General features: G+C 30.4%; 2 protein-coding genes across 2 annotated transcripts; one reads left to right on the top strand and one right to left on the bottom strand.

The window, feature by feature from the left end:
* Positions 1 to 418: 418 nt before the first annotated feature.
* On the bottom strand, positions 419 to 3,780 carry LOC137826885 (ATP-dependent zinc metalloprotease FTSH 6, chloroplastic-like). The gene is given in 6 exon segments (XM_068633044.1): positions 419 to 895; positions 979 to 1,219; positions 1,357 to 1,670; positions 1,789 to 2,329; positions 2,978 to 3,351; positions 3,354 to 3,780. Coding segments are annotated over 6 exon segments (2,025 nt in total). The 5' UTR covers positions 3,567 to 3,780; the 3' UTR covers positions 419 to 553.
* A 2,666-nt stretch (positions 3,781 to 6,446) lies between these two features.
* On the top strand, positions 6,447 to 8,143 carry LOC137825944 (amino acid transporter AVT1I-like). Its single transcript, XM_068631762.1, has 3 exons — positions 6,447 to 6,679; positions 6,782 to 7,389; positions 7,477 to 8,143. Exons 2-3 carry the CDS (start codon positions 7,159 to 7,161, stop codon positions 7,990 to 7,992), a joined length of 747 nt encoding a protein of 248 aa, XP_068487863.1. The 5' UTR covers positions 6,447 to 6,679; positions 6,782 to 7,158; the 3' UTR covers positions 7,993 to 8,143.
* Positions 8,144 to 11,387: the final 3,244 nt, after the last annotated feature.

Here is an 11,387-nt window from a genome sequence, read left to right as displayed (position 1 = left end):
GAGTTTAATTTTTTATTTTCTTCATTCTTAAAAAAATAAATTTTTAAATTAAACATTTTAAATTTATTATTTATTATTTTTATTTTGTAAAAACTTATTTTTTATTCATTAATTATATTTCTAACTATTTTAAACATTAAAAATATTTATTTTTAATGCATTCAAAATTAAAATTATCAAAAAAAAATTATTTATTTATTTATTTTTGAAATGGTGTTAGATAGGAAAATAAAAACAAAAAAGTACTAGATGAGGAAATAAAAGTGTAAATAATGCTAGATAGAGAATTTACCCAGTATCTACCAACATTTTTATTTTTATTTTTAATTGAAGGAACTTCTGTTTTTTTTTTCATTTGTTTTATGTTTTTTATTTGAATAGATAATCTAATTAATTATTTAGGGTTTAGGGTAAGTAATTATTTATATGAATTTGTCTTATCCCAACTTTTATTGATACATATTTATCAACAAATAGCATCAAAACTATAACTTCTATACTCATAGTTATGTTACAAAGCTATCGATATTCTTCTCTGTTACTTGAACTATGCTTATGCTTCGATCATTTCCCTCACAGGAGTTCTGTCTATATTAATAGAAGAAATATCAGTGAATTCTGATAATAGAGCTCTAAATTCATCTCCATTAAGGGTTTCCTTTTCAAGTAGCACATCTACTAACTTGTCAATTGCATCACGGTTACACCTTATGTGATTCTTCGCAATTTCATATGCTCTCTCTATTATCTCCCTCACTGAGTTATCAATGTCTTCAGCTAGTTTCTCTGACATTGAGTTCCTAGCCAGCATCCTAAGCACCACATCACTACTTTGCACTCCAGGATCAATCAATGTCCATGGCCCTATCTCTGACATGCCAAACACTGTTACCATCTGTTGCAAAAATCATAACAACTTTTCAGCACAATGGCATTTCTAAATCTCCCATTTTCATATATTTTGTTCACAATACTAACCTGTCTTGCTATTTGTGTAATTTGTTGCAAGTCCCCAGCAGCTCCAGTGGTTATCTCAGTTTCACCAAATATGACTTCCTCTGCTGCTCTGCCTCCTAAGCCTCCAACTATTCTAGCAAAAAGTTTGTTCTTAGAGATTAGAGAAGAATCTTCATCTGGTATGAACCATGTTAAACCCCGGGCTTGACCTCTGGGAACTAGAGTGACTTTCTGTACTGGATCATGTCCTGCGGTCAGTGTCCTACACAGAGTAAACCGTATTGACCTTCAATTTTTCTATCAACAATCGTATTTTATGTAAGCATGTGCAATTTCATGGTAAGCCACAAGAGTTCTGTTTAAGTTTTCTGTTAACACATACGTATTTGATGTACTTACGCACAAACAGCATGTCCAATTTCATGGTACGCCACCAGAATTTTGCTCCTGCCATCAGTCATCTTGGTTCCTTCCATGCCTGCCACAATGCGATCTATGGAGTCATCAATTTCTTTGATTGTGATCTTATCTTTGCCTCTTCGACCAGCAAGAATGGCAGCTTCATTCATGAGGTTTGCCAGGTCTGCACCACTGAATCCTGGAGTTCTCATGGCAATGAGACTAAGAGAAACATCCTTGTCAAGCTTCTTGTTGTTACTATGAACTTTCAATATGTCTTCCCTCCCTCTTATATTTGGTAATTCAACAGTGACCTATTGGAACAATTGTAAAACTAATCATTTATAAAAGTCACCTTGTGATTTAGTTGAATATATAGAAAGTAAACTCATTGTCATATATGAAAAATTTGATGAGATTTTATTATTATACCTGCCTATCAAACCTGCCAGGTCTAAGCAATGCTGAATCAAGAATTTCAGGTCTGTTAGTGGCAGCAATGACTATAACGCCAGTGTTTCCAGTAAAACCATCCATTTCAGTGAGCAACTGATTCAGTGTTTGTTCTCTTTCATCATTTCCTCCACCTATACCTGTTCCTCTCTTCCTTCCTACAGCATCTATCTCATCAATGAATACCAAACAAGGTGAATTTTGCTTGGCCCTGTTGAACAAATCCCTCACCCTTGAGGCCCCTACACCCACAAACATCTCAATGAACTCTGATCCAGATAGGGAGAAGAAAGGAACCCCAGCCTCTCCTGCAATTGCCTTGGCCAGCAATGTCTTTCCAGTCCCCGGAGGCCCTACCAAAAGAACCCCTTTGGGAATTTTGGCTCCAACGGCAGAAAATTTCTCTGGGGTCTTCAAGAACTCAACAATCTCTTGGAAATCTTGCTTGGCTTCATCAACTCCTGCTACATCCTCAAATGTAACTCCCGTATTTGGTTCCATCTCCAACTTTGCCTTACTCCTGAAGTTAATATGATCAAAGGAAATAATGTTAAGTTGCTCAATATACTAGTTTATGCCTATGTGGAAGTGTGTTAAAAAAAAAACCAGTTATGCAAGAGTATGTACTCCTTTTAAAATCATCATACTTGCCATAAATGTTAACATTCTTATTGCTAACTGTGAATGCGAGTATTATTCAGAGAAAACTAAATAACTAAGTTTTGAACTGAATGGCGAGCACTAATTTTTCTCAGTTCACCTGCTTACCGCATTTTCCCCTTCTTATCTGCTCATTTTTCTGTTCTTTTGAGAATTATGAAACCATTTTTTCAAAAAATCTTCTTGAACTATTTATAAATATAACATTTTTTTGAACTGTTTCATAAATTACTGCAAAATCAGTTGACAGAATTAAAACTAATTCAGGAACCGATTCACCGAATCAAAAGAACCGGTTGAATTGAGTTCTTGAATTATAACAAGTTTGATTCAGTTCTATGTTAAACTGAACCATCAATAGCTTTACTTGGCATATATGTTTTCTTGTTTCCTATGTTAATTTTTTAGTCAAAAAATAAGAAGGAAAATTAGAATTAAGAATACTGAAAGCCTCTGCATGCATGCCCAATATTTGCTGGTTGCTACACATACTTATTGCTAGTCATACCTTCCTGGTCCAAAGGGCAAGTTGGGGCCACCAGCAGGATTATTAGTTGATGTCATCATGAGTAGAGAACCAAGCAAAATCAAGGGAAAGGCCAAGTTTCCCAACAAGTCAAGTAGAGCAGGCCACCAACTTACTTCCAAGGGATAAGCAGCAAAATCAACATTTTTATCCTTCATTTTCCTGATCAAGTCCTGAGGCAAACCAGGTAACTGAATTTTGACCCTTTGGATTTTTTCCAATGTTGGATTATATATCTCTGCAATAGCAACTGTTCCATTCTCAAAAAGGTCCACCTTCTTGACAGCACCTTCATCCAAGTATTGCAGGAACCTTGAGTAAGAGATTCTGCTTGATGTGGAAGCAGCTGGGCTCTCTCAGGCTCAGCTCTTGTGGGTTGAGCAACAGAAAGGCCCAACCCAGTAACAGCAGAGGATAAAAGCTTCCTCTTGCTGATGACTTTGTTATCTAACAAAGATTGTTGCAATGATTTTTGTCTGTGATTGGCTTTTGAGAGGTGGGGGTCCTTGGAAGGGTTTTGAGGCTTGTGGAACAAAGTGGTGGAAACTGACAAACATAGAGCAGGAGACATTTTTTAACTCTAAGTTCTCACTAATTTGTTGATTGTGTATTTACTATTTAGTGGTGAAGTGTTACCGCAAGGGAGTGATGGTAATGCACCTTTCTTCAGTGGCTTGATTAGTATGCAAGAATTTATTTGGAGGGAAGAAGTAGAGTGTGCTTAAAAAGTATAGCGAACCTTCGGGTACCTTAATTTGTAACTTTGTTCGACTAAGGTTTTTGTTCAATTGTCCAGTTTTTGGTTCAGGAAGGGTCTACTATGTTCTTGTATCTCTGGCTACTTCGTTGACCTTTCTTGAAAAAGCGAAGGGAGAAGATGGTTGTAGAAGATATCATAAATAACAACACAACCACACACTTGGAAGAACCGGAATTGGTACCGTTGATTGATTGGACTTGTTATACACCAAAATTATTCTATGTGAATTCCAGCTTAAATGTTCCCACCAAATAAATTGATATACTTTTGTTGAAATCATGGATATGGTTTCAAATGAAATCAAAATATTATGGATCGAAATGAAAATAGAATGAATGTGATTGGAAATAGATATATATGATCTATAAGTTTGTACAAGACTCTATAGAATTTTATTGTAATAGACCGTAGTAACTGAGATATTATAATTATAAATTTAATTTTTTTTATTATAGTTTAGACTCCTTCAGATTTTCCACATTTATTAATTTTTTTATTAGTTATTTGTTATGTAATATTTTATTTATTTATTTTTATTAGGTGTTATTTTTTTTATAGAATACCTGCACGGCTACAAGACTAGTTATAGATAAGTTTGTATTATAGATAGATGAGAGGAACCATTACATTTTATTCGTCTTATTATGAAATCAACGTATTGTTGCCGGTTATCTCCATAGGTGTAACTCACTAGAATTTTTTTAATAAAAACTCAATTAAAAATACCAAATTCATAATAAAAAACTTAAAACTCAATTAAACCTTATCTCACTTAAATATATTCGTTCTAATTTTTCAATACAGTCTTCATTATTGGATAAATGTTATGTTTGTCCTTTTAAAAAAGCAACAATCAACTTTATTTTGTAAAACTCACCTAAAGTTTTTCAATAATAAAAAGTTCATCGCTAAGATTTTTCTTATTTTTATTTAGAACACATATTCCCGAAAAAATACGTGTTTAATATAATTATACGTTTAAACGAATCTAAAAAATATTTAGATAGATCGGTTTATGCTTTAAATTATTAAAACATTTATTATTTGATCTTTTACAATTTATGTAATTATAACATCTTTGTTATTCGTCATTAAATGTTATTTTAATGTTGAATTCTTCAATAATATTATTATTTTTAATTCATAAATATTTAAAAGAGTACATGTAGAAGTATTAAAATATTTTAGTTTAAAGATAGAGAGATTATAGTCCAATGTCTTTTGCCATCAAAAGAGGAAGAAACATAAAAACCATTAATGAGAAATAAAGAGAAGCAAAAAGAGTGAGCGATGAGAGATGAGAAGTTAAACATCGTAACAACTTTCATAAAAAAAAATTCAAACTAGTACAATGTTATTTTTTGACAATTGCAAATTAAAATGACATATTTTATGATTTGATGAATATAATTTTAAAAATATTCTATTTTATTATAAAGTTTTTTTTTTCCAATTATAATCTGTTACATGATTGAAATAATATAAGATATGATAAATGAGTTGTTGTAATTTCTTCTATCTTAACTCTCTTGAAGGATCTATCATTTTATCTCTACCATTATACTTAGTCAGTTTCTCTCACTGTAAGAAAGTTCATATGTAAATAATACAAATATTAGTTATTTATTAAAAATCTAAATGTAAATCTAAGTTTTTACTAAAAATAAAGATTCATAAGTATAGTCTTAAAACTTGGATAATATATAAACTCATTTTTCATATTAAAAATATGTCAATCTTTATACCAGTTTAACTCAAGTATAATTATGGTTAAGTCTACCAGAATCTTTCTCTAAAGACCTAACAAAGTTGCTACTAAGTTTCTTATTTCGGTGGTTAAATATTGTTGCATTAATTACATAATCATTCACTGAATGTAGTCACTCATTTTACAGTTTTGAAAATTTTTAAAAATGGTGTAATTTAAAATTACATGAATGAATAATTAGAGAAAAAATATATATGGATAGGAGTACACGACTACATTTTTTGATCGTGAATGCTAAATAATTTGTGTTAACTTCAAAAAAAAAAATCATTATCTATTAGAGTTACCAAAAGTTCTCTAATTAAAGTCGATCAAATAGACTTTTAATTCTAACTTTTGAGAACATGATAAAATCATATGACACAAAAACTTTTGAGCACGTGATAAAATCACATGACACGATAACTTTTCAGCGTCACTTGTTTTAAAGCACCTTGAGAATCACGCGCCCATGCGTGATTAGTTTTATCTTACTCAAATCGGACCCATGACTAGCTTAAAAGTTTGTATTTTATGTTGTTAAAACTTTTTTTGTTCATGATAAGAGCCAAATTGTAAACTACAAAAAGCATAACGAAACTTAATGGATATTAAAGGCGAGTTTTTATAGGTGGGTTAACAAATAAAAACAACTTTAAAATCTAACAAAGAGACGTGATTCCATGCACTGTTTTTTTTTTTCCTTGTACTAAAATGTTTCCGAATTCGTTGTGAAAAATCCGTCTAATAAATGTTAAACATATGCAAGCTTTTCTATCGAGAAAGAACAAGTTTTGTTTCTTGTTACGTGGGTAAATCACAACTCAAAAGGTTATTTATGTGGCCCATATTATTGACAGCAAAAGTTAGTTCCTACAAGAAAGTGAAGAATTCCGGTGCAAATTTAATGTATAATTAGAGCTGTTCCATCACCAACTTCAATCAATCCTCAGAGATTTTTCCAACTTTCTGTTAAACTTTTTTTCCATACCAATCTCCCTATGCAGTTTTGCTCAAATGTCAGAAAAACATTCCAACAATGTGCCTTTACTAGCCGAGCATGGTGAGTTGGCGCATGCTATCCAAGACCATAAAACCATAGCCTCTCATTCTTCTGCCCAAGATAGTACTGTATCCTTCTTTTACACCTATCTTAATGGAATCAATGCAATAGCAGGTTTCATTATTTACAACACATGCTCTTTATCTATGTTTATTTCAGCTTTTTCTAAAGAAATATACTAAACCTTTTTTTGTTGCCTCAATGTTTGGTTTGAAGGTGTTGGTATACTCTCAGTTCCATACGCTCTTGCATCAGGAGGGTGGTTAAGCTTGGTTCTTCTGTTTGGTATGGCCACTGCAGCATTTTACACCAGCACGTTGATGAAAAGATGCATGGATATGAATTCGAATATCAGAACCTATCCTGATATAGGTGAACTTGCATTTGGAAAGATAGGAAGGCTAATAGTGTCACTATCCATGTACACGGAGCTATATTTAGTTTCAACATGATTCTTGATTCTTGAAGGTGATAACTTGAGTAACTTGTTTCCCAATGCGGAGGTTCAGGTAGCTGGCTTAGCAATTGAAGGGAAGAAATTCTTTGTGATATTGGTTTCCATTATCATTTTGCCCACAGTTTGGTTGGATAACATGAGACTACTCTCTTATGTATCTGCAAGTGGAGTATTTGCTTCTGCTTTCATCATCCTTGCAATAACATGGACTGCAACATTTGATGGAGTTGGTTTTCATCATAAAGGAACTCTTGTGAATTGGAATCGTCTCCCCACAGCTGTTAGCTTGTATGCCTTTTGTTATTGTGCACATCCCATCTTTCCCACCTTGTACAATTCCATGACAAACAAACATCCCTTCTCGAATGTAAGTATTTTTGTGTGTGTTTGATTTGAATAACACTGCTCAATTTAATCCTACATATGTAATGAATTTTACTTTTGATAACACTAGGTGTTACTTGGATGCTTTCTCTTAACCACTGCGGGTTATGCATACATGGCTATAATCGGTTATCTAATGTTTGGTGATGAGGTTAAATCACAAGTAACATTGAACCTGCCTCTGAACAAAGTTAGCTCAAAATTAGCAATATACACTACCTTGGTCAATCCCATATCCAAGTTTGCTTTGGTGGCTACACCTATTACGAATGCTTTGAAAGACTTGCTTCCAAGGAGGTACAAGAATAGGGTGACCAGCATCTTTGTAAGCACAGTCTTGGTAATGAGCACTACCATTGTTGCCCTTGCTTTTCCTTTCTTTGGGTCTCTCATGTCCCTGGTTGGAGCCTTTCTAAGTGTCACAGCTTCTATTCTGCTTCCATGTTTGTGCTACTTGAAGATTTCAGGCACTTACAGGAACTTTGGGTATGAGACTACATCCATAGTGATAATAATAATGGCAGCTATAGCAATGGAAATATCTGGGACCTACACCTCTTTCATGGAAATAGTACACCAACTGTAGTATGAGAGGACTACCACCTCAGTTCAACTATGGTCATCAAATACAAAATTGTGCATGAAGAATCCCTCAGTTCATTAAATTGAAATAATAACTCACATGAATAAAAAAGAGTTCAGTATGTAACAAATAAAAGAGCAACTGTTATTGTTTCTATTTTCTATTCTAAATTTCATTTAAAAAGTAAATAACAATATTAGGAAAATTAATTTTTTCCCTTTAACAGATAAAAGGAATAATCTATGATTTTGGATTTCAAAATAAAAGAAGTTAGAGTTCTAACATTTGAATCTATGTTAAAGAGTAAGTGATAGAGACCCAAATAAAGTGTGCTAGTTTCTTTTTATCTGTCGGGAAAAAAATTGTTTTTTTAGAATCTAAATAACATTTTTATTATATATTTTCTATTACACCCTATATTTGTGTTTGGGGGAAAGAGGTAACGAAAAAATGGAAATTATATAGTTATTTTATTAAAAGTAGAAAATTACTATATTTTTTCTGCAAAATAACCTTAAAAAGACATATACAAAAGAACTAAAAGAATAATTTTTGAACAATTCTTACGTACACACATACTTAATACCTCATGTGCGCATATTTACTGAAATCGCATGTCATTCTCGATACTCATATTGTTTATTCTCATTTTTTAGTAATTAGCACCTAATTAGTCTATTTTTTTAATGAGTGTGTGCAAACATAAAACTTTAGGTTTGCAGGAATATCAGAAAAATTGATATTTTTTCGTAAAATGGGAATTTTCAAAGCGATAAACACACATGAAAAACTCCTAAGTCACAATTCAGTTTATTCTGATAGATCTTATTCACTAATGCAAAAAAATAAATAAATTATGTGTGTGATGCATGACTGAATCATTAAAATGTGTCTGAATTCAAATCCTGAGAGACAAATGTTCTAATGTCGCAAAAGGTGTTTTTGAGTGAGAAAGAAATGTTCTTTTCTTGATCAAATTAATGGCTTCGAATTGGACTTGTCGAACGAACATAAACTCATGCACGTGAGTTTTTCACATCTACATAATTTAATAGATTTTAATGTTTCCTTTTTAATATTTCACAATCTTTCCATCTTAGGGTCCCATGATTTTGCTTCCTGTAACATTTATATATAAAAAAATTACTAAAATTTGTATTGTAACATTTAAGTAAATGTAATTGTGAAAATGTTACTAAAGATAAATAATGCTGTAGTGTGCTCCCATCACTATTAACATATTAAAATATATCACACCATTATCATCGTTGTTCTACCATCATCAGTGTAGAAGAGAGAGAGGAAGAAAGAGATAGAGAGAACTCACTGTGAAAAAAAATCTTTTAGTAAAGTTTGTTACAGAAAACTCATTTCAAAAAAACGTATTCTAGAATATATATATATATATATATATATATATATGTTTAAGAAAACTTTCTATTTAAAAAAGTTTATTTCAGAATGTATTGTATTCTGAAAATTTCATTAGAAAAATACATTCCACAAATCTTGTTCTAGAAATTTCTTTTTAAAAATTCTGTTTCAGAAATTTTATTATGGAAATTATGTTCCAGAAGTTTCATTATGGAAATGAAAATCCCGTTCCAAAAATTCTGGAAAATGTCTGGAATTTTGAGGGTGTATTGAGAAATTGTGGTGGTGCAGAAAGCGAAAGCCTATATCTTTTAGATAAATTTCCTACACCAATCCAAACCCATTTAAAATATTGTTTGTAGCAAATATTGTAGCTAATGGGGGGTGGGGAATTAGAAACTTTGTGTTACGAAGGTACTTTAGTCCTTGAATTAAGATGCAAACGTATTTAGGAATAATTTCAAATAAATGATAATTTTAGCGTATAAAACTAGTTTGATGAACTAGTATTTTAATATATATAAATAAATAAACACTGAAAGATGAGTGTTTATTTATTTACTCTTGATGGGTGTTGAGCATACCTTGCATCGTTTACATTTTTTACCCTAAATCTTTTTACATACAAATAAAGTGTTATACTTTTTAAAATGATATCATACACATACATGATACTTATATATATGTATATTATACACTCTACATCTAACAATATAAAAAATATATAATTATCTAATTTTTAAAGATCTCGTAAATTTATAGATCTATTGAAATTATTTTGACTCAATTTTATGACAAGCTGGTATTTATTAAAGGAAAGGTTTTATATAGTTAAAAATATACAGTCATGCGCAAGTCAAAATAATGATTATTGTATAGATGATATAAAAATAATTAAAAATTATGAATAGAATTCATAGTGTAAAGAAGAAATATCTACTTAAAGGAATATAAGAAAAAAGTCAATTTTGTTCGCATGTAGATTCTTGTCATAATATCTATTAATAAATAATTTAATTTTGACTTAATTTTATAAAATTAAGTTTGAATTTATTTATCTATACCTATATATAAATATATAAATGAGATTTCACTATAACTATTTTTTTTACATAAATTTATTTTTATTCAATCTTTATTAATATTTTATTTTATTAATTTATTTTGGTTATATTGTCATTTTGAAATTTTAATATAATTAACAAAACAGATTTTTAATTTTAAAAATTTATTTTGTTTATTGACACTGAATGGGTAGATAAATTGGTACGCTACTATTTTAGAATATTTTTTTTAATTGCTATTATACAATTTTAAATTTCCTATTTTATCTTTATTAATATTTTATTTTATTAATTTATTTTAAATATTTTGTAATTTTATTAGTTTTAAAAATTGATTTTTTACTGTCACTTAATGATATGATTGCTAGGTGTGGATCACGTTATTTAAAGAGGGTGAAGGGATTGGTATCCTGTTTTTATGTTTTAAATGAATTTTTTTTACCAGATTTTATTTTAATATTAAATACATAAACATGTGTAAATGATAAAAATAAAAAATACAAATACATATACACATGTATTTGTGTTTTCGCCAATATATTATAAAATATTTTTATATTTAGTAGATATAAAATCTTCGACATTCGGTCAGTATATTATAAAATATTTTTATATTTTAATGTGTAAAATCTTAAAACAATGCAGGTTATACATAATATATATTTATGAGATTTTTTTTTTTGTTCTTGACATATATAAAAACTAATAGTATCTATAGAAACATTTGGAATCTATTATTTAGAAAATCTAAATGGCTTAAACGAAGCTAATTGTAACTAGTTTCAACAAACCTACACCCAATTCCTTGATAAAAGTTTAGAGTAATATTAACATGAGTTATGAGAATTGTGACCATGAAGATGGGTCCATGACGCCACAATGGACCTTGACAAGGCAATGACGATAGAACTACTTGCTACAAAATTTACACTTGCATCATTCTTCTTGCTTCTAACAACT

This window comes from Phaseolus vulgaris, chromosome 8 (genome assembly GCF_000499845.2).
Source record: "Phaseolus vulgaris cultivar G19833 chromosome 8, P. vulgaris v2.0, whole genome shotgun sequence".
NCBI lineage: Eukaryota > Viridiplantae > Streptophyta > Magnoliopsida > Fabales > Fabaceae > Phaseolus > Phaseolus vulgaris.
Note: the sequence above shows the minus strand (reverse complement) of the source record. Positions and strands in the feature narration are given on the sequence as shown.